The 18,735-nt window shown below is 42.8% G+C and overlaps 1 protein-coding gene across 2 annotated transcripts in view; it reads left to right on the forward strand.

Moving 5' to 3' along the window:
- The window catches only part of LOC121573712 (connector enhancer of kinase suppressor of ras 2), a 79,086-nt gene that overhangs the window by 20,153 nt on the left and 40,198 nt on the right, over positions 1-18,735 (forward strand). For both annotated transcript variants that reach the window (XM_041885892.1, XM_041885891.1), the window contains exon 9: positions 4,471-4,617. In XM_041885892.1, the coding sequence (XP_041741826.1) occupies positions 4,471-4,617 (147 nt within the window). The remainder of the gene's footprint in view (positions 1-4,470; positions 4,618-18,735) is intronic.

Consider the following 18,735-nt stretch of genomic DNA (forward strand, 5'->3'; position numbering starts at 1 on the left):
GGGGCCAAAAGGCTCCTGAACAGCTTCTAACCCCAACCCATAGGACTGGTGAACAGTTAATCAAATTGCTACCCAGACTATTTGCATTGACCCCCTTTTTTTTGCACTGACTCTTTTGCACTTGCTCTATTCACACTCACTGGACTCTACCCACAAACATACACAGTATGCATATTGACACCTCACACACAGACACTGCTGCTACTCTGTTTATTATCTATCTTGATTGCCTAGTCATTTTTACCCCTACCTACATATTACCTCAATTATCTCATACATTTTAGTCATTTAGCAGACACTCTTATCCAGAGCAACTTACAGTTAGTGAGTGCATACATTATTTTCTTTTTCATACTTGTCCCCTGTGGGAATCGAACCCACAACCCTGGCGTTGCAAACACCATGCTCTACCAACTGAGCTACATCCCTGCCGGCCATTCCCTCCCCTACACTGGACGACGCTGGGCCAATTGTGCGCCGCCCCCATCGGTCACGGCCGGCTACGACAGAGCCTGGATTCGAACCAGGATCTCTAGTGGCACAGCTAGCACCGCGATGCAGTGCCTTAGACCACTGCGCCACTCGGGAGGCTATTTGGGGAGTAAATAGCCTCCCTGCACATTGACTCGGTACCGGGGCTCCTTATATATAGCCTTGTTATTGTTTTTTTATTGTGTTACTATTTCCTTTTTTATTTTGCTCGTAAGTAAGCATTTCACAGACAAAGTCTACACCTGTTGTATTCGGCACATGTGACAAATAACATTTGATTTGATTTGATCCATTGGCAGCTTTAGAGTGCCAACAGTGGCAGCTTTAGAGGTTAAGGCCTACTGTTTGTGCCACCTTGCATTGCGTGAGGTCTGTATATGTTTCTCCTTGTTGTTGCTACAGAGGCACCCTTGGCCCATTTACAGTGCATTCGGAAAGTATTCAGACCCCTTCACTTTTTCTACATTGTGTTACGTTACAGCCTTATTCTAAAATTGATTAAATGATTTTTTTCCTCATCAATCTACACACAGTACCCCATATTGACAAAGCGAAAAATACGTTTTTAGAAATGTTTGCAAATGTATTAAAAATAAGAAACAGAAATACCTTATTTACATAAGTATTCAGACCCTTTGCTATGAGACTCGAAATTGAGCTCAGGTGCATCCTGTTTCCATTGATCATCCTTGAGATGTTTCAACAACTTGATTGGAGTCCACCTGTGGTAGATTTAATTGATTGGACATGATTTGGAAAGGCACACACCTGTCTATATAAAGTCCCACAGTTGACAGTGCTTGTCAGAGCAAAAACCAAGCCATGAGGTCGAAGGAATTATCCGTAGAGCTCCGAGACAGGATTGTGTCGAGGCACAGATCTGGGGAAGGGTACCAACACATTTCTGCAGCAAGAACACAGTGGCCTCCATCATTCTTAAATGGAAGAAGTTTGGAACCACAAAGGTCAGGGAGGTGACCAAAAACCCAATGGTCACTCTGACAGAGCTCCAGAGTTCCTCTGTGGAGATGGGAGAACCTTCAAGAAGGACAACCATCTCTGCAGCACTCCACCAATCAGGCCTTTATGGCCAGATGGAAGCCACTCCTCAGTAAAAGGCACATGACAGCCCGCTTGGAGTTCGCCAAAAGGCACCTAAAGGACTCTCAGACCATGAGCAACAAGATTCTCTGGTCTGATGAAACCAAGATTGAACTCTTTGGCCTGAACGTCTGGAGGAAACCAGGCACCGCTCATCAGCTGGCCAGTACCATCCCTATGGTGAAGCATGGTGGTGGCAGCATCATGCTGTGGGGATGTTTTTCAGCGGCAGGGACTGGGAAACTAGTCAGGATTGAGGGAAAGATGAACGGAGCAAAGTACAGAGAGATCCTTGATGAAAATCTGCTCCAGAGTGCTCAGGACCTCAGACTGGGGCGAAGGTTCACCTTCCAACAGGACAACGACCCTAAGCACACAGCTAAGACAACGCAGGAGTGGCTTCGGGACAAGTCTCTGAATGTCCTTGAGTGGCCCAGCCAGAGCCCGGACTTGAACCCAATCGAACATCTCTGGAGAGACCTTAAAATAGCTGTGCAGCGACGCTCCCCATCCAACCTGACAGAGCTTGAGAGGATGTGCAGAGAAGAATGGGAGAAACTCCCCAAATACAGGTGTGCCATGCTTGTAATGTCATACCCAAGAAGACTCAAGGCTGTAATCGCTGCCAAAGGTACTTCAACACTGATTAAATAGTACTGAGTAAGTAGGGTCTGAATACTTATGTAAATGTGATATTTATTTGTAATCCATTTGCAAACATTTAAAAAAAACATTTTTTGCTTTGTCATTATGGGGTATTGTGTGTAGATTGATGAAGAAAATAAACGACTAAATCCATTTAAGAATAAGGCTGTAACGTAATATATGGAAACAGTGAAGGGGTCTGAATACTTTCCGAATGCACTGTATAGTCCAGTCAATATGATTCTGCCGGAAATTGAGATTTAGTATAAAAACAGCAGGCAGGAGGTTATAAACTAACAACTACTATAATCAATGGATTGGGAGGACTGTGGCATTTTCTGTAAATTATTTAGGTTGGTGTCACCATGGTGGATGCATTAATCAGGCCACTTGTGATGTTGTCATACTGAGCAGGGGCAGTGTCCTAGCTCAGTAGGGGACAATTTATAGTAGGCCCAATTGCACATTTGTGATGTATATTTAAAGAAAAAGGGCACTATAGCTCCTCCTGCCCAAACAAATACATACTAATAAGGTGTGGTTGCGGTAGCCTGTCTTACTGCAGTATGTAAGACAACTAGTTTACTGTATGATCAACCAATCACAGAGATTACACATTTTATGACATGATGCTGTGTTCAGAAACATGAGATAGTGGATGTGCCAATGAACTTTGACATATTAACTGAACTGTCATATGCCTGGGCAAACCTCCAATAGAAGGTTACAACTGACACACCTGCCCTGAGGGCCAGAGACTAGCTAGCTTATTACATGCTAGTGCGATCTGCCACTGCAGTTTCCAGTCAGCACAGAAGCTGGTGTGAACACAGAGACAGTGTCTCGGACAAACAGAAATGTGTGTGTATAGAGGGATCTGTTGGTCTTTGTTAAGATGAGTTTCTCTGGTATCAAGTAATTCAGGATGCAAGAAGATATTTAACACTTAGATGGAGAGTTGATGCAAATTATTTAATAGATACGGTACCGGGTTCGCATAACAAACGGCACGTGCTTCGCCTCTTGTCATCCGAACTCTGGACAAAGGAAATCTCTCGGTTTATATACTTCATGTTACACGTTTCTTCAACAACATCTGGTAACCATCAGTAGGCACTCCCCACTCTGATGTTTTTACCTTGTACCTCAAGTCAGTATATTCCATCTATCAATCATTCTAAGATAAACCCTAGTATCATACTGGCCCCGTGTAGCTCAGTTGGTAGAGCATGGCTCTTGCAACGCCAGAGTTGTGGGTGCGTTTCCCACGGGGGGCCAGTATGAAAATGTATGCACTCACTAACTGTAAGTCGCTCTGGATAAGAGCGTCTGCTAAAATGACTAAAATGTAAAATGTAGTAAGCTCCCTCGACATAATGGAATCCTTCAGACCCTGTGGCACCATGTGGCACCAAGAGTTACCCATCTAACAGATTTAACTTTGTTCATACAACAATATGACAAGACGTTATATCAGTCTTTTTATAGTTTGACTATGTCGCCATGCCAGTCCCTGAGTTGAATAATGTAACCTGTTTACAGATAAGTTACATTATTAACATTGGCACTCTACAGAGCACGGGTGAGTTGAAGGGAACTGAAGCACAGAGGAAGAGAGAGATGTGCTCTGCTCAGTGTAGCATAGAGAGGGAGGGAGGAAGGTAGAGAGGGAGGGGGACGTGACCTGCTTTCTCTGCTCCCCTGCCTCTACTGGAGCCTGCCTGGGAGCACACTGCCATCAGCAGAACCAAGCTCACTGTAGCACAGCTGCACACTGTCTGTCTGCTGCGGGACAGAGCCCAGTTGAGCATGGTGCTGATGCTTTGTGACGCATTATAGGTCGGCACGAGGTGCAGCACTATTTATTAAACGTTGTATAACGTTGTAACAACAGATTCTGAAAATGGTTATGTTCAGTCAAGAAAATAAATAAATGGAACAATATTTGGTCTAAACAGCACATACTGTTTAGCTAATTGTTTTTGTGCCAGACGCCATTATTATCCAAGCACTGTAATTTGTGGGAATGGACTGTAGTTTATTGGAATGGTAGTGCAGTTGTTTTCACCGTCATTATCTCCGGTGTTTTACCTCAGACATGGTTGGTAGAGGAGATGTTCAGAACCACAGTACCTAGCTACTGCAATTTACTAGCTCATGATTGGTTGAGTATTTCATCAGCCTTACTGAGTGTGTTGTATTGTCTCTCTCCACTGTGGCGTATCTGTGCAGGTGGGCTGGCAGCTGAAGAACCTGGTGAACGCCCTCAGAGAAGACCCCAACGGAGTCATCCTCACCCTGAAGAAGAGACCTCAGAACACTCTCCCGTCTGCCCCTGCCCTGCTCAAGAATGTACGGTGGAAACCCCTTGCACTCCAGGTAATTATGTTATGATGTGATATTGAGAATGGGGTTCCTATAGGTGTTTGTGTTTGGATATCTGTTTAGGATTCCTTCTGGTAGATAAGAATAGCATTTTTTCACCAATTCACCTGGGCGCTGTGTGATCTGAGCGATAAGGAAAATAGCTCTCATTATTGATAATGGCCAACTGGCTTAGTAGTTCCTTATGGGTGCCGCATTTTGAATAGATGAGATTATGATACATAAGCACTTAACTTGTACCTCATACCTGGTCACCCTTTAATTGAGTTCTAATGGATTGTGTGGAGCATCAGTGAATGGAGTTAGTGAATCCATTGTGCTGCTCAGTGTGGATGGAGTACAGACAGTACAGTATGTGGGACTGGCTGGGGAAACAGGGGCTGCCTGAGGAGGAGGAACAAAGACAGAACATTAGCTGGGGAGGATGATGGTAGAGGGGGGTTGGGGGTTTACATCATAACTGCCTGGATGTTTTTTTCTTCGGGAGCCCTGGGCTGTGTGAGAGCTATTTTTAGCTCTGCACTAGGCTCACTCTTGTTCATGCTGCATGGGTTGCCTTGATGACGCCCAGGAACGTTTCTGTGGTTACGTGTCTTTGGCATCTGCAGTGAAATCAGTTAATGTGCTCAGATAATCAGCACCTCATCCTCATATCTCAATATGTGAAACCAGAATGGTTGCTCCTGTATGGAACTGTGATGGGGTGTGTGGATAAGCACTGCAGTCATGTCAGGGAAATAATGATGTATTGATTATTTGGCACGGTGGCATGTTTTTCAGTTTGAAATAAACAGGGTTCTGCTTGAGTTATGCTCCATTATTGTGGCTGAATAGAATTGAAAAAAATGTAGTATTGGATTTCTCTCCAGGGAGGATATTGTGGTGATTCCAAAAAAATAAAAAAGATAATCATTTTTGGGATTCTCATGAAATTTTATCCATAGAAGGGTCCTTGGGAGGAAGGATTGTTGACATATATTTGACATTTGTATGTTAAAGCATAATTGAGAAATAATTAATTGAATTTAGAATATTTTTGACATTTTGGCCTTACCCAGGCCTCCTTTAGGACTCCATAATGTTTCATCTGTGCTACAAGCAAAAATTGGTGTCATATGAAGCTTTACCGCTTGCTCTGTAATATGAGTAGTATTTTGATTTTAATAACACATTTCTTACATACATTTATGAATATTGAAAAATATAAACATGGATATTGAAAAATGTACAGTGCCTTCAGAAAGTATTCACACCCCTTGACTTTTTCCACATTTAGTTGTGTTACAGCCTGAATCAAACATGTATTACATTGAGATTTTGGGTCACTGGCCTACACACAATACCCCATAATGTCAAAGTGAAATTAGGTTTTTAGAAATTTTTACAAATTAATAAAAAAAGAAAAGCTGAAATGTCTTTAGTCAATAAGTATTTAGCCCCTTTATGGCAAGCCTGAATACGTTCAGGAATAAAAATGTGCCTAACAAGTCACATAGTAAGTTGCATGGACTCACTCTGTGTGCAATAATTATGTGTAACATGATTTTTACAATGATTACCTCATCTCTGTACCCCACACATACAATTATCTGTAAGGTCCCTCAGTCGTGCAGTGAATTTCAAACACAGATTCAACCACAAAGACCAATGCCTCACAAAGAAGGGCACCCATTGGTAGATGGGTAGATTGTGGTCCTCTGTAGCTCAATTGGTAGAGCATGGCGCTTGTAACGCCAGGGTAGTGGGTTCGATCCCCGGGAACACCCATACGTAAAAATTTATGCACACATGACTGTAAGTCGCTTTGGATAAAAGCTTCTGCTAAATGGCATATTATTATTATTTATTAAAAAAAGCAGACATTGAATATCCCTTTGAGCATGGTAAAGTTGTTAATTACACTTTGGATGGCGTATCAATACACCCAGTCACTACAAAGATACAGGTGTCCTTCCTAACTCAGTTGCCGGAGAGGAAGGAAACAGCTCTGGGATTTCACCAGGCCAATGGTGACTTTAAAACAGTTACATAGTTTAATGGCTGTGATAGGAGAAAACTAAGGATCGATCAAGAACATTGTAGTTACTCCACAATACTAACCTAATTGACAGAGTGAAAAGAAGGAAGCCTGTACAGAATACAAATATTCCAAAACATGCATCCTGTTTGCAATAAGGAACTAAAGTAAAAGTGCAAAAAATGTGGCAAAGAAATTAACTTTATGTCCTGAATACAAAGCGTTATGTTTGGGTCAAATCCAAAACAACAGTACCACTCTTCATATTTTCAAGCATGGTGGTGGCTGCATCATGTTATGGGTATGCTTGTCATCGGCAAGGACTAGGGAGTTTTTCGGGATAAAAAGAAACGCAATAGAGCTAAGCACAGGCAAAATCCTAGAGGAAAACCTGGTTCAGTCTGCTTTCCAGCAGACACTGGGAGACAAATTCACCTTTCAGCAGGACCATAACCTAAAACACAAGGCCAAATATACACTGGAGTTGCTTACCAAGACGACATTGAATGTTCCTGAGTGGCCTGGTTACAGTTTTGACTTAAATCAATGGCAAGACTTGAAAACGGCTGTCTAGCAATGAACTTGAGAGAGCTTGAAGAATTTTTAAAAGAATAATGTGCAAATATTGTACAATCCAGGTGTGCAAAGCTCTTAGAGACTTAACCAGAAAGACTCACAGCTGTAATAACTGCCAAAGGTGATTCTAACATGTATCGACTCAGGGGTGTGAATCTGTATTTAATTTTCAATAGATTTGCAAAAATGTCTAAAAACATGTTTTCACTTTGTCATTATGGGGTATTGTGTGTAGATGGGTGAGAAAAATATAAATGTAATCCACTTTGAATTTAGGCTGTAACACAAAAAAAATGTCGAATAAATCAAGAGGTATGAATACTTTCTGAAGGCACTGAAAATATAACAATTTTGATTTGGCTAATTTTTCAATATATTGTTGAACATACAGTGGGGGAAAAAAGTATTTAGTCAGCCACCAATTGTGCAAGTTCTCCCACTTAAAAAGATGAGAGAGGCCTGTAATTTTCGTCATAGGTACACGTCAACTATGACAGACAAAATGAGATTTTTTTTCTCCAGAAAATCACATTGTAGGATTTTTAATGAATTGATTTGCAAATTATGGTGGAAAATAAGTATTTGGTCAATAACAAAAGTTTCTCAATACTTTGTTATATACCCTTTGTTGGCAATGACACAGGTCAAACATTTTCTGTAAGTCTTCACAAGGTTTTCACACACTGTTGCTGGTATTTTGGCCCATTCCTCCATGCAGATATCCTCTAGAGCAGTGATGTTTTGGGGCTGTCGCTGGGCAACACAGACTTTCAACTCCCTCCAAAGATTTTCTATGGGGTTGAGATCTGGAGACTGGCTAGGCCACTCCAGGACCTTGAAATGCTTCTTACGAAGCCACTCCTTCGTTGCCCGGGCGGTGTGTTTGGGATCATTGTCATGCTGAAAGACCCAGCCACGTTTCATCTTCAATGCCCTTGCTGATGGAAGGAGGTTTTCACTCAAAATCTCACGATACATGGCCCCATTCATTCTTTCCTTTACACAGTCGTCCTGGTCCCTTTGCAGAAAAACAGCCCCAAAGCATGATGTTTCCACCCCCATGCTTCACAGTAGGTATGGTGTTCTTTGGATGCAACTCAGCATTCTTTGTCCTCCAAACACGACGAGTTGAGTTTTTACCAAAAAGTTCTATTTTGGTTTCATCTGACCATATGACATTCTCCCAATCCTCTTCTGGATCATCCAAATGCACTCTAGCAAACTTCAGACGGGCCTGGACATGTACTGGCTTAAGCAGGGGGACACGTCTCGCACTGCAGGATTTGAGTCCCTGGCGGCGTAGTGTGTTACTGATGGTAGGCTTTGTTACTTTGGTCCCAGCTCTCTGCAGGTCATTCAGTAGGTCCCCCCGTGTGGTTCTGGGATTTTTGCTCACCGTTCTTGTGATCATTTTGACCCCACGGGGGTGAGATCTTGCGTGGAGCCCCAGATCGAGGGAGATTATCAGTGGTCTTGTATGTCTTCCATTTCCTAATAATTGCTCCCACAGTTGATTTCTTCAAACCAAGCTGCTTACCTATTGCAGATTCAGTCTTCCCAGCCTGGTGCAGGTCTACAATTTTGTTTCTGGTGTCCTTTGACAGCTCTTTGGTCTTGGCCATAGTGGAGTTTGGTGTGTGACTGTTTGAGGTTGTGGACAGGTGTCTTTTATACTGATAACAAGTTCAAACAGATGCCATTAATACAGGTAACGAGTGGAGGACAGAGGACCCTCTTAAAGAAGAAGTTACAGGTCTGTGAGAGCCAGAAATCTTGCTTGTTTGTAGGTGACCAAATACTTATTTTCCACCATAATTTGCAAATAAATTCATTAAAAATCCTACAATGTAATTTTCTGGATTTTTTTTCTCAATTTGTCTGTCATAGTTGACGTGTACCTATGATGAAAATTACAGGCCTCTCTCTTCTTTTTAAGTGGGAGAACTTGCACAATTGGTGGCTGACTAAATACTTTTTTCCCCCACTTCATTTGCAAATTATGGTGGAAATAAAGAGCACATGTTCAACTTAATAAAATAAAAAAGTCCCATCTCAAGAGGTTGAGTAAAAAATACTATAGTAAGTGCCTATTAAGTGCCAAATAAAGTAACAGGGTTGACCGTAACACGGTTGACCGTAACAGGGTTGATGATTTCATCTTAAATCAGCCATAAATCCCCTTGTGACAGGATAAATTGAAGCTTGTTGTGTGCAACAGTGATAGATTAATTTGTGTATTAAAAATAATGACTAAAGGATTTCACCCCAAATACAGTAGAAATGTGTATACGATATTCGAATTATCATGTAGTGTCAACCCACTAACTGAGGGGGTACTAAACATTCAAGGGTAAAGGAGAAGGCGGGAACTGTTTAAGAAAGCCACCTAAAGGTGGGAGGAGCATAGTGCCTTTGTTTGTCAAGAGGTATAAAAACAGTATGTATGTGTTTTTAGCGCCAGAGCTCTCTCCATGAATAAAAATACAGATAATACTTGTGGGTTGTGGACCTTGAATCATTGATGATTAAAACCAGAGCCTTACAACCTCTGGTAATGATTCAAGCTTAGGTTGAAGTAGAGATAGAAATTCACGTAACAAACAGGTAGGGGCAATTGAATGCAAGCTTCACAAAAACATTTGCATTGTTAAAACATTTCTAGCCTGTCTATCTATGCGTAACAGGGTTAACTTGTTATGCTCGATCCACTCAGTTTTCCACCACAAAACACCAGAAAATTGCCAAAAATTATAGAACCAGCTCACCTGTCTTTACACTATGATTTGACAATTGATTTTTTTTTTTTTTAAGGAATACTTTCACCATATTAAAACGAGAGTGCCGTTCACGTAACAGGGTTGACCTTAAAATGAGGGACAGGTTTATTTGTATTTTCTTAAAGTGAATCACTAATCACATGAAATAATAATCTTCAGAAATGACTTTGTCATTCCAAGTGATTCCATACATTGAAACTAGTTAGGTGCAGTTTGCCTTCTCCCCCTCTCTCTCCTTGCAGTCTAGAACTGGAAAGCTGAAAAAAAAACCGGGTCACATTACTCCAGTGGAGGCTGCTGAGGCTCATAATAATGGCCGGAACGGAGCAAATGGAATGGCATCAAACACCTGGAAACCATGTATTTGATACCTTTCCACTGATTCCGCTCCAGTCATTACCACAAGCCCGTTCTCCCCAATTAAGGTGCCACCAACCTCCAGTGAGTGACTTGTGACATGTCTTTGTGCACTGTTAGCTCTGCTCCACTGTTAAAGAGCGATTAAGAAATCTGCGAATTGTGGACAAATTCTTTGTTTTATTGAAAGCATACGGCCGAAATAGCTATTTTTATCAAAAGTACTATCGGTTTTGAGACAGGAAATGTGTACTTTTCCACCTAAAACGATTGCGAATATTTAATATCATTATTTTATGTGGCCCACTGCAGCAACAGCGTAAATAGGTAACAACTGCGCTCCCGTGGGGGGAATCCCTTTATGTAAAAACTGCACGTAAGGCCCTTATTCACAATCACAGATGCAAAAACAATTTCGGGGGAGAAGTGAAGACAGTAGCCTAACGTTACAGATTAGTTATACGAAGTAAACAACAACCCACAAACATGTCTGACGATGAAATGCTCGCAAGTGATGAAGAAAACTACTGGTGGGGCACCAATGTTTATAATCTGTAAATCATTTTTTATGGCCATGGGGCTAAAAGTAATTCCATTGTTAGGATACTCATGGCCACTATCGACAGGGGGAGGTGGGGGTTACGAATACACAATAGACCACCAGTGACTATTAAAACCTACCCTAACCAGAAACCGTGGATAGATGGCAGCATTCGCGCAAAACTGAAAGCGCAAACCACCGCATTTAACCATGGCAAGGTGACTGGGAATATGGCAGAATACAAACAGTGTAGTTATTCCCTCCGCAAGCCAATCAAACAGGCAAAACGTCAGTATAAAGACAAAGTGGAGTCGCAATTCAACGGCTCAGACACGAGACGTATGTGGCAGGGTCTACAGACAATCACGGACTACAAAAGGAAACCCAGCCGACGTCTTGCTTCCAGACAAGCTAAACACCTTCTTCGCCCGCATTAAGGATAATACAGTGCCACCGACGTGGCCTGCTACCAAGGACTGTGGGCTCTCCTTCTCCATGGCCGACGTAAGACATTTAAGCGTGTTAACCATCGCAAGGCTGCCAGCCCAGATGGCATCCCTAGCTGCGTCCTCAGAGCATGCGCAGACCAGCTGGCTGGTGTGTTTACCTACATATTCAATCTCTCCCTATCCCAGTCTGCTGTCCCTACATGCTTCAAGATCGCCACCATTGTCCCTGTACCCAAGAAAGCAAAGGTAACTGAACTAAATAACTATCGCCCCGTAGCACTCACTTCTGTCATCATGAAGTGCTTTGAGAGACTAGTCAAGGATCATATCACCTCTACCTTACCTGCCACCCTAGACCCACTTCAATTTGCCTACCGCCCCAATAGATCCACAGACGATGCCTATGTAAGAACACTGTTCATTGACTATAGCTCAGCATTTAACACCATAATACCCTCCAAGCTCATCATTAACCTCGGGCCCTGGGTCTGAACCCCGCCCTGTGCAACTAGGTCCTGGACTTCCTGACGGGCCGCCCCCAGGTGGTGAAGGTAGGAAACAACACCTCCACTTCGCTGATCCTCAACACTGGGGCCCCACAAGGGTGTGTGCTCAGCCCCCTCCTGTACTCCCTGTTCACCCATGACTGCGTGGCCAAACACGCCTCCAACTCAATCATCAAGTTTGCAGACGACACAACAGTAGTAGGCTTGATTACCAACAATGACGAGACAGCCTACAGGGAGGAGGTGAGGACTCTGGGAGTGTGGTGCCCGGAAAATAACCTCTCACTCAACGTCAACAAAGCAGAGGAGATGATCGTGGACTTCAGGAAACAGCAGAGGGAGCACCCCTCTATCCACATCGACGGGACCGCAGTGGAGAAGGTGAAAAGCTTCAAGTTCCTCGGCGTACACATCACTGACAAACTGAAATGGTCCACCCACACAGACAGTGTGGTGAAGAAGGCGCAACAGCGCCTCTTCAACCTCAGGAGGCTGAAGAAATTTGGCTTGGCACCTAAAACCCACACAAACTTTTACAGATGCACAATTGAGAGCATCCTGTCGGCTGTATCACCGCCTGGTACGGCAACTGCACCGCCCGCAACCGCAGGGCTCTCCAGAGGGTGGTGCGGTCTGCCCAACGCATCACCGGGGGCAAACTACCAGCCCTCCAGGACACCTACAGCACCCGATGTCACAGGAAGGCCAAAAAGATAATCAAAGACAACAACCACCCGAGCCACTGGCTGTTCACCCCGCTATCATCCAGAAGGCGAGGTCAGTACAGGTGCATCAAAGCTGGGACCGAGGGACTGAAAAACAGCTTTGTCTCAAGGCCATCAGACTGTTGAATAGCCTTCACTAGCACATTAGAGGCTGCTGCCTATATACACTGCTCAAAAAAATAAAGGGAACACTTAAACAACACAATGTAACTCCAAGTCAATCACACTTCTGTGAAATCAAACTGTCCACTTAGGAAGCAACACTGATTGACAATAAATGTCACATGCTGTTGTGCAAATGGAATAGACAACAGGTGGAAATTATAGGCAATTAGCAAGACACCCCCAATAAAGGACTGGTTTTGCAGGTGGTGACCACAGACCACTTCTCAGTTCCTATGCTTCCTGGCTGATGTTTTGGTCACTTTTGAATGCTGGCGGTGCTTTCACTCTAGTGGTAGCATGAGACGGAGTCTACAACCCACACAAGTGGCTCAGGTAGTGCAGCTCATCCAGGATGGCACATCAATGCGAGCTGTGGCAAGAAGGTTTGCTGTGTCTGTCAGCGTAGTGTCCAGAGCATGGAGGCGCTACCAGGAGACAGGCCAGTACATCAGGAGACGTGGAGGAGGCCGTAGGAGGGCAACAACCCAGCAGCAGGACTGCTACCTCCGCCTTTGTGCAAGGAGGAGCAGGAGGAGCACTGCCAGAGCCCTGCAAAATGACCTCCAGCAGGCCACAAATGTGCATGTGTCTGCTCAAACGGTCAGAAACAGACTCCATGAGGGTGGTATGAGGGCCCGACGTCCATAGGTGGGGGTTGTGCTTACAGCCCAACACCGTGCAGGACGTTTGGCATTTGCCAGAGAACACCAAGATTGGCAAATTCGCCACTGGCGCCCTGTGCTCTTCACAGATGAAAGCAGGTTCACACTGAGCACATGTGACAGACGTGACAGAGTCTGGAGACGCCGTGGAGAACGTTCTGCTGCCTGCAACATCCTCCAGCATGACCGGTTTGGCGGTGGGTCAGTCATGGTGTGGGGTGGCATTTCTTTGGGGGCCGCACAGCCCTCCATGTGCTCGCCAGAGGTAGCCTGACTGCCATTAGGTACCGAGATGAGATCCTCAGACCCCTTGTGAGACCATATGCTGGTGCGGTTGGCCCTGGGTTCCTCCTAATGCAAGACAATGCTAGACCTCATGTGGCTGGAGTGTGTCAGCAGTTCCTGCAAGAGGAAGGCATTGATGCTATGGACTGGCCCGCCCGTTCCCCAGACCTGAATCCAATTGAGCACATCTGGGACATCATGTCTCGCTCGTTGCACCACAGACTGTCCAGGAGTTGGCGGATGCTTTAGTCCAGGTCTGGGAGGAGATCCCTCAGGAGACCATCCGCCACCTCATCAGGAGCATGCCCAGGCGTTGTAGGGAGGTCATACAGGCACGTGGAGGCCACACACACTACTGAGCCTCATTTTGACTTGTTTTAAGGACATTACATCAAAGTTGGATCAGCCTGTAGTGTGGTTTTCCACTTTAATTTTGAGGGTGACTCCAAATCCAAACCTCCATGGGTTGATAAATGTGATTTCCATTGATAATTTTTGTGTGATTTTGTTGTCAGCACATTCAACTATGTAAAGAAAAATGTATTTAATGAGATTATTTCATTCATTCAGATCTAGGATGTGTTATTTTAGTGTTCCCTTTATTTTTTTGAGCAGTGTACATAGATTAGAAATCACTGGCCACTTTAATAAATGGAACACTAGTCACTTTAATAATGTTTACATATCTTGCATTACTCATCTCATATGTATATACTGTATTCTATACTATTCTACAGTATCTTAGTCTATGCCGCTCTGACATCGCTCGTCTATATATTTATTTATATATTCTTAATTCCATTGCTTTACTTAGATTTGTGTGTATTGGGTATATGTTGTGAAGTTGTTAGATATTACTTGTTAGATATTACTGCACTGTCGGAGCTAGAAACACAAGCATTTCGCTACACTCGCAATAGCATCTGCTAAACACGTGTATGTGACCAATACAATTTGATTTGATTTGACTACATGCAACCAAATAGGCCTACCCCATGTGCTTCCTGGGACCATGTATTTCACAAAAGGCTATACAATTGTTAAAAACATGAAATGTTGTCATGCAAATAAACCATGACTAGCCAACACATCAGACATTGGAGATTAAGATTTTGAAAAAAAGCAAGTAGACACGATCCCAAGTAATTAAAATGCATTTTTATTTAGTCTATTCTGCAATGTAAGATGACACAATTACTGTCTTATCGCCTCAACATATGCGGTAGAGCGCCTATGCTACAACACAATAAGATCAACTCGAACTGCAATGATTAGACTACATACAGTGCATTTGGAAAGTATTCAGACCTCTTGACTTTTTCCACATTTTGTTACGTTGCAGCCTTAATCTAAAATTGATTAAATAAATAAAAATCCTCATCAATCTACACACAATACCCCATAATGACAAAGCGAAAACAGTTTTTTAGATTTTTTTGTAAATATATAAAATAAATAAATACCTTATTTAAATAGTATTCAGACCCTTTGCTATGAGACTCGAAACTGAGCTCAGGTGCATCCTGTTTCCATTGATCATCCTTGAGATGTTTCTACAACTTGATTGGAGTCCACCTGTGGTAAATTCAATTGATTGGACATGATTTGGAAAGGCACACACCTGTCTATATAAGGTCCCACAGTTGACAGTGCAAACACCAAGCCATGAGGTCAAAGGTTTTGTCCGTAGAGCCCTGTGACAGGATTGTGTCGAGGCACAGATCTGGGGAAGGGTACCAACAAATTTCTGCAGCATTGAAGGTCCCCAAGAACACAGTGGCCTCCATCATTCTTAAATGGAAGAAGTTTGGAACCACCAAGACTCTTCCTAGAGCTGGCCGCCTGGCCAAACTGAGCAATTGGGGGAGAAGGGCCTTGGTTAGGGAGGTGACCAAGAACCCGATGGTCACTCTGATAGAGCTCCAGTGTTACTCTGCGGAAATGGGAGAAACTTCCAGAAGGACAACCATCTCTGCAGCACTCCACCAATCAGGCCTTTATGGTAGAGTGGCCAGACGGAACCACTCCTCAGTAAAAGGCACATGACAGCCTGCTCAGAGTTTGCCAAAAGGCACCTAAAGGACTTTCAGATCATGAGAAACAAGATTCTCTGGAATTGATGAAAACAAGATAGAACTCTTTGGCCTGAATGCCAAGCATCACGTCTGGAGGAAACCTGGCACCATTCCTACGGTGAAGGATGGTAGTGGCAGCATCATGCTGTGGGGATGTTTTTCAGCAGCAGGGACTGGGAGACTAGTCAGGATCTAGGGAAAGATGAACGGAACAAAGTACATGAAAACCTGCTCCAGAGCACTCAGGACCTCAGACTGGGGCGAAGGTTCACCTTCCAACAGGACAATGACCCTAAGCACACAGCCATGACAATGCAGGAGTGGCTTCGGGACAAGTCTCTGATTGTCCTTGAGTGGCCCAGCCAGAGCCCGGACTTGAACCCGATCTAACATCTCTGGAGAAACCTGAAAATAGCTCTCCATCCAATCTGACAGAGCTTGAGAGGATCTGCAGAGAAGAATGGGAGAAACTCCCCAAATACAGGCGTGCCAAGCTTGTAGCGTCATACCCAAGAAGACTCGAGGCTGTAATCGCTGCCAAAGGTTCTTCAACAAAGTACTGTGTAAAGGGTCTGAATACTTTTTTTATTTTAAAAGTAAAACAAAGAATTTCTCAATCACTCATTGACTGATAACTGAGCAGAGCTAGCAGTGCACAAAGACACGTCACGAGTCACGTGAGCCATTTTTTCTGCTTTCTAGTTCTAGACTGCAGGGAAAGAGAGGAGGAGGCAAAGTCCACCCAACTAGTTTCAATGTATGGAATCACTTGGGATTTTTTAAATCTTAGGTAAACTTCCCCTTTAAGTGGAGGGACATGTCTGTATTCATATAAAAATTAGGATATATTGAATTCTCCATGTGGTCTATATTAAAAGGCACTTCAATTGAATATAACAGGATTTTAAAATTCAATATTGGTGCACAATGTCTACTTAAAATATCAAAGGGACGCAAAAGGCACTCATTTCGTGGAATGACCCAGCATCTACAGATGAAACATTGTAGTCTTCAATTAATCCAACTTCAATTAATTATTTCTCAATTATTCTTTAAGATGTAAATGTCAAATATACAGTATGCCAACAATCCTTCCTCCAAAGGACCCTTCTATGGATAAAATGTCATGAAATTCCGACAATTCATGGTCCTTTTTGTTCTAGTTTCATGAGGAATCACCCATTGTTGGCAGTCTTACAGTTAACACAAACAAATACCCACAAAGGTTACCAATCAGTCACAAACAGTGTTTGGTTAATGAAGCACCTCAGAGTTAAATGACAGCATGCCGGATGGCTGTAGGAGCCACTGACTTATGCTACGAACATTGTAAGGGTGACTTTGTCTCCCAGGATTGTTTATGATGGATGTTTCAGTCAGAAAGAGTCAAACCACGGCAGCTCAACACAGCTTGGAGAAAGGGTAGGCCTGTTCTATTATTAAATCAACTCTTTACGAATCATATGATGACAGAGAAGCATATGGAAAATCCAGGTATTAGAGGACAAATATAATGTGAGATGAATTTGAAATGAGTCCTCAGTGAACTCCGATCAAGCACTCAGTGTTTCCCATAGTGAATAAGTCAATGAAGAGTGAACCTAGCCATCTGTTCATTCAGTATACAGCAGTGGTTCCCAAACTGTGGGGCGTGAGGGGTCGGAACTCAGTCTGGCTTTCAACTTACTTTTGAAAGTTGTAATAGTAGAATGCACAAGGTGCAATATCAAAATTGGATAGTGCATCATCAGTTTTCCTCTTGTCATGTCAGTCATTGCATACTTTAGAGAGCTATTTATAACTTGTCAGAAATGTATAGATCAACTAGCCCATGTTAGCTAATGTTTTTTAGCTAGATATTTTAGCCCATAGATGTTGTTGTAATGTTGTAATGTTGCCATGTCTAATGTGTATCACATGAATACACATTAGACATGGCAAAATGTAAAGAATTGCAAGAAAATTAGCTTTAAAACGGCAACATTTTCTCTGCACCCCATGACAAAATGTGTAGAATTGCATGGAATAAGATTTAAACCTGCAAAATGTTCTCTCCACCAACAAGAGGAGTGTGAACAGTTTGTGTCATGAACAGTGCTTGTGCCCATAGAAATAGACGTGACACGCACACACACAGGAGGGGCGCGGGATGTTCCCCAATGCTGGAAGGGGGGCCTGAGTGAAAAAGTTTGGGAACCCCTGAATATAGGAGAACCCTCAGCTGCCGTGGTCAGACTGATAGGACACAAACATAGTGGGAGCACTACCAGCTTTAATCTTTATTTTGTACAGTAGTGTCTTTTTATCTCTTGTTTTGTTTCCTGACCCATTCCTTCATTGTCCTGCTTTGCTCTGAGAGACATGAACAATCTAACAGTTGGGGTCTTTTCTTTTGACAGCACTGAGCCAACACATTTAGGCCATCTTTTTTTACTTTTCTTGTAGTAATGTATTAATAATGAAGAAGTACATAAAATTGATTCTATTTAGATTTTCTTGTAGAGTGGTATTTATTATTAATTACACAAGTCCTGGAGAAGGAGTGAGCTCTAGATGTTCTGAAGCCGCCATTTTATAGGCCTAATCATAGAATTACATATAGAAATCAAATCAAATCAAATCAAATTGTATTGGTCACATGCGCCGAATACAACAGGTGCAGACATTACAGTGAAATGCTTACTTACAGCCCTTAACCAACAGTGCATTTATTTTTAACAAAAAAAGTAAAAATAAAACAACAACAAAAAAAGTGTTGAGAAAAAAAAGAGCAGAAGTAAAATAAAATAACAGTAGGGAGGCTATATATACAGGGGGGTACTGGTGAATGAATTCAATAGGATCTCTGTGGGTCTAGTCATAAAGATTCCCTATGAATTCAAAAGGATCTCTGTGGGCCTAGTCATAAAGATTTGGCATTTAACTTTTAAAATCTATTACCTTTTATTGTGGCATAGATTTTCATCTGATTGTCAAA

This window comes from Coregonus clupeaformis, chromosome 9 (genome assembly GCF_020615455.1).
Source record: "Coregonus clupeaformis isolate EN_2021a chromosome 9, ASM2061545v1, whole genome shotgun sequence".
Taxonomy (NCBI): Eukaryota; Metazoa; Chordata; class Actinopteri; order Salmoniformes; family Salmonidae; genus Coregonus; species Coregonus clupeaformis.